The sequence below is a fragment of the Pteropus vampyrus genome, unplaced genomic scaffold (assembly GCF_000151845.1).
Source record: "Pteropus vampyrus isolate Shadow unplaced genomic scaffold, Pvam_2.0 Scaffold338, whole genome shotgun sequence".
NCBI classification, from domain to species: domain Eukaryota; kingdom Metazoa; phylum Chordata; class Mammalia; order Chiroptera; family Pteropodidae; genus Pteropus; species Pteropus vampyrus.
The window spans coordinates 99,061-101,090 of NW_011889119.1; the positions used below are offsets into that span (position 1 = coordinate 99,061).

Sequence of the window (2,030 nt, forward strand, 5' to 3'; positions counted from 1 at the left end):
TGGGCCGCGGGCGTGCGGCCGGCACGTCGTCAGGGCACGAGCTCCGTCAGAACCCACGGGCCCGTCCGTTCGCCAGGTCACCCTGGGGACGCTGCCCACTTCCCTCCGTCCTGAGAGGCTGAAGACCTCGTTAGGACTGAGTTTGTACAGGCTGCTGACTTTAGCTCCAATGACAGTCTTCCTGGGCCAGTCCTCGAGGCACCGGGCGGCTTTAAAGTGATCCCCAGGCACGGTGAGCAGGCCGCCTGCCGTCAACACCGCTGTGCGTGCTGCAGCGCCGGGAGAAACGGAACTGCGTGTCCGCAGATGCGCCACGCACATCAGGGCCGCCGAGCCAGGCTGCACCGCGCACATCAGGGCCGCCGAGCCAGGCTGCACCGCGCACATCAGGGCCGCCGAGCCAGGCTGCACCACGCGCTCTCGGCTCCCCGGGCGTGAACGGGTTCCTGTCACGCGTCAGTGCACAGAAGCGTCCTTGGCTCGTGGCCAAGCTGAACATGTGGGTCTGAGGCCCCTTAGTGAGACCCGAAATTCTGGAGTCACCCCAAACCGTCCCACCAGGGGAGAGGTTCCGATGTCCCTGCTCAGAATGTGTCCCTCTGAGCATCGGGCTTCGGGCCCCACGGGACGACGCCCAGACCGGGGGTGGGGGGCCTGGCACACAGCAAGCACGCCGCCCGGGCTGTGAACAAGCTCGCTGACCCAGTCCCCGAGGGCTTGGGGGGGACGGATGGAGCCCCTGGGAAGGGGAGGGAGGGGCAGTGGCCCAGGACCTGGGAGGGGACAGCAGGTGGGGTCCCTGCGGAGCTCGCTTAGTCCACCGCTGCCTGCTGCCTGTGCCCCCTGGGACGGCCCCCCAGCCCTCCCAGCGCCCTCGGCCTCGGGAAGCCCCGCCCCCCGCCTGGCGGGGCCCTGGCGACCAGCCGCCTGCGGCCACAGACCTTGGGAGACGAAGGGCTTGGTCCTCATGAAGGAGCGGCCCCTCTTCACGGCGGCCTTCGTCCTCTCCAGCCCGTCCTTCGTGCCCTCCCTGGCCGCCCGCATGAGCTTCTGCACCTGCGGGGGGGGCGTGGAGATGTGCGGCGGTCCACACCGGCCCGCGCCCGCTCCCCGTCTGTTTTAAAAGAATACTGTCAAGTAGCTCGGTCACGAAACGTCGCCTGAAACCGGCTTTCGGACGTGGGCATGTGGTCTGCGCTGCTTGCTTTGGGTCTGATTTTTTTTTTTATAAAAAAAAGGAAAAACATACTTTGAAAAGAGTCCCCCTTTGGCGTGGCTACAAAGTTCCCCGCCATGTTTAAAACTCATCCTGGTTTGTATCGTGATCACGTGCGGACACGGCTTCGTGGGCCTTGCAGGCAGACAATCAGCCCACAGCTGGTACGTGGCAAGTCACAGGAAATGACAGAAGTGACCGAGACCAGCCCCAGCCCGCCGGCCACTGCGCCCCGCCGGCTCCTTCCTGAGCCCCGTGGCGGCCAGCCCTGGGCTCACAGGGCCCGCGCACCCCACAGAGCCGCCTGTGCCCACTCCAGGGGCAGACGGAGGAGTCGAGTGCCGGGCAGAGGGGCAGCCCAGTGAGGGGCTGGAGAGTCACAAAGAGCGTGCCGGTCGCGGGAGTCAGGTGATTGGGCTGCCCCAGGCGGGGGCCTCGGTGGACGGCCACGTGCACGGCCAGCAGCGCCCGGAAGCCGCCGAGGACGGCGCCGGTGAGCTACTGACACTTCCGCTTCTTCGAGAGCCTAACGTCTGACGCGCTGGCCACGGGCAGCGTGATTCTTCCTTCAGAGAAGACGCAGCCAGCCCCTCGCGGGCCGAGGCCGGGCCTCCTGAGCGAGCCCGCAAACGCTGGCCGCCGGCCTCCTGAGGACCCCCACAGAGGGGCGGTCCCGGCACCACGGCCAGCTCACCTGTGTCACCCCCACGGGCCTGCCCTCCCCTGCCCGAGCGCCCAGATGGACCTCAGGGCCAGCTCCCGGCCGGACGCTGACGCAAAGCCGCGGGCGGAGGCCCCGCTGCCGGCCCAGGGG

General features: G+C 67.9%; 1 protein-coding gene across 1 annotated transcript in view; it reads right to left on the reverse strand.

The window, feature by feature from the left end:
* The window catches only part of ARHGEF10 (Rho guanine nucleotide exchange factor 10), an 80,984-nt gene that overhangs the window by 43,006 nt on the left and 35,948 nt on the right, over window positions 1-2,030 (reverse strand). The window contains exon 10 of the mRNA XM_023522320.1: window positions 942-1,056. Within this exon, the coding sequence (XP_023378088.1) occupies window positions 942-1,056 (115 nt within the window). The remainder of the gene's footprint in view (window positions 1-941; window positions 1,057-2,030) is intronic.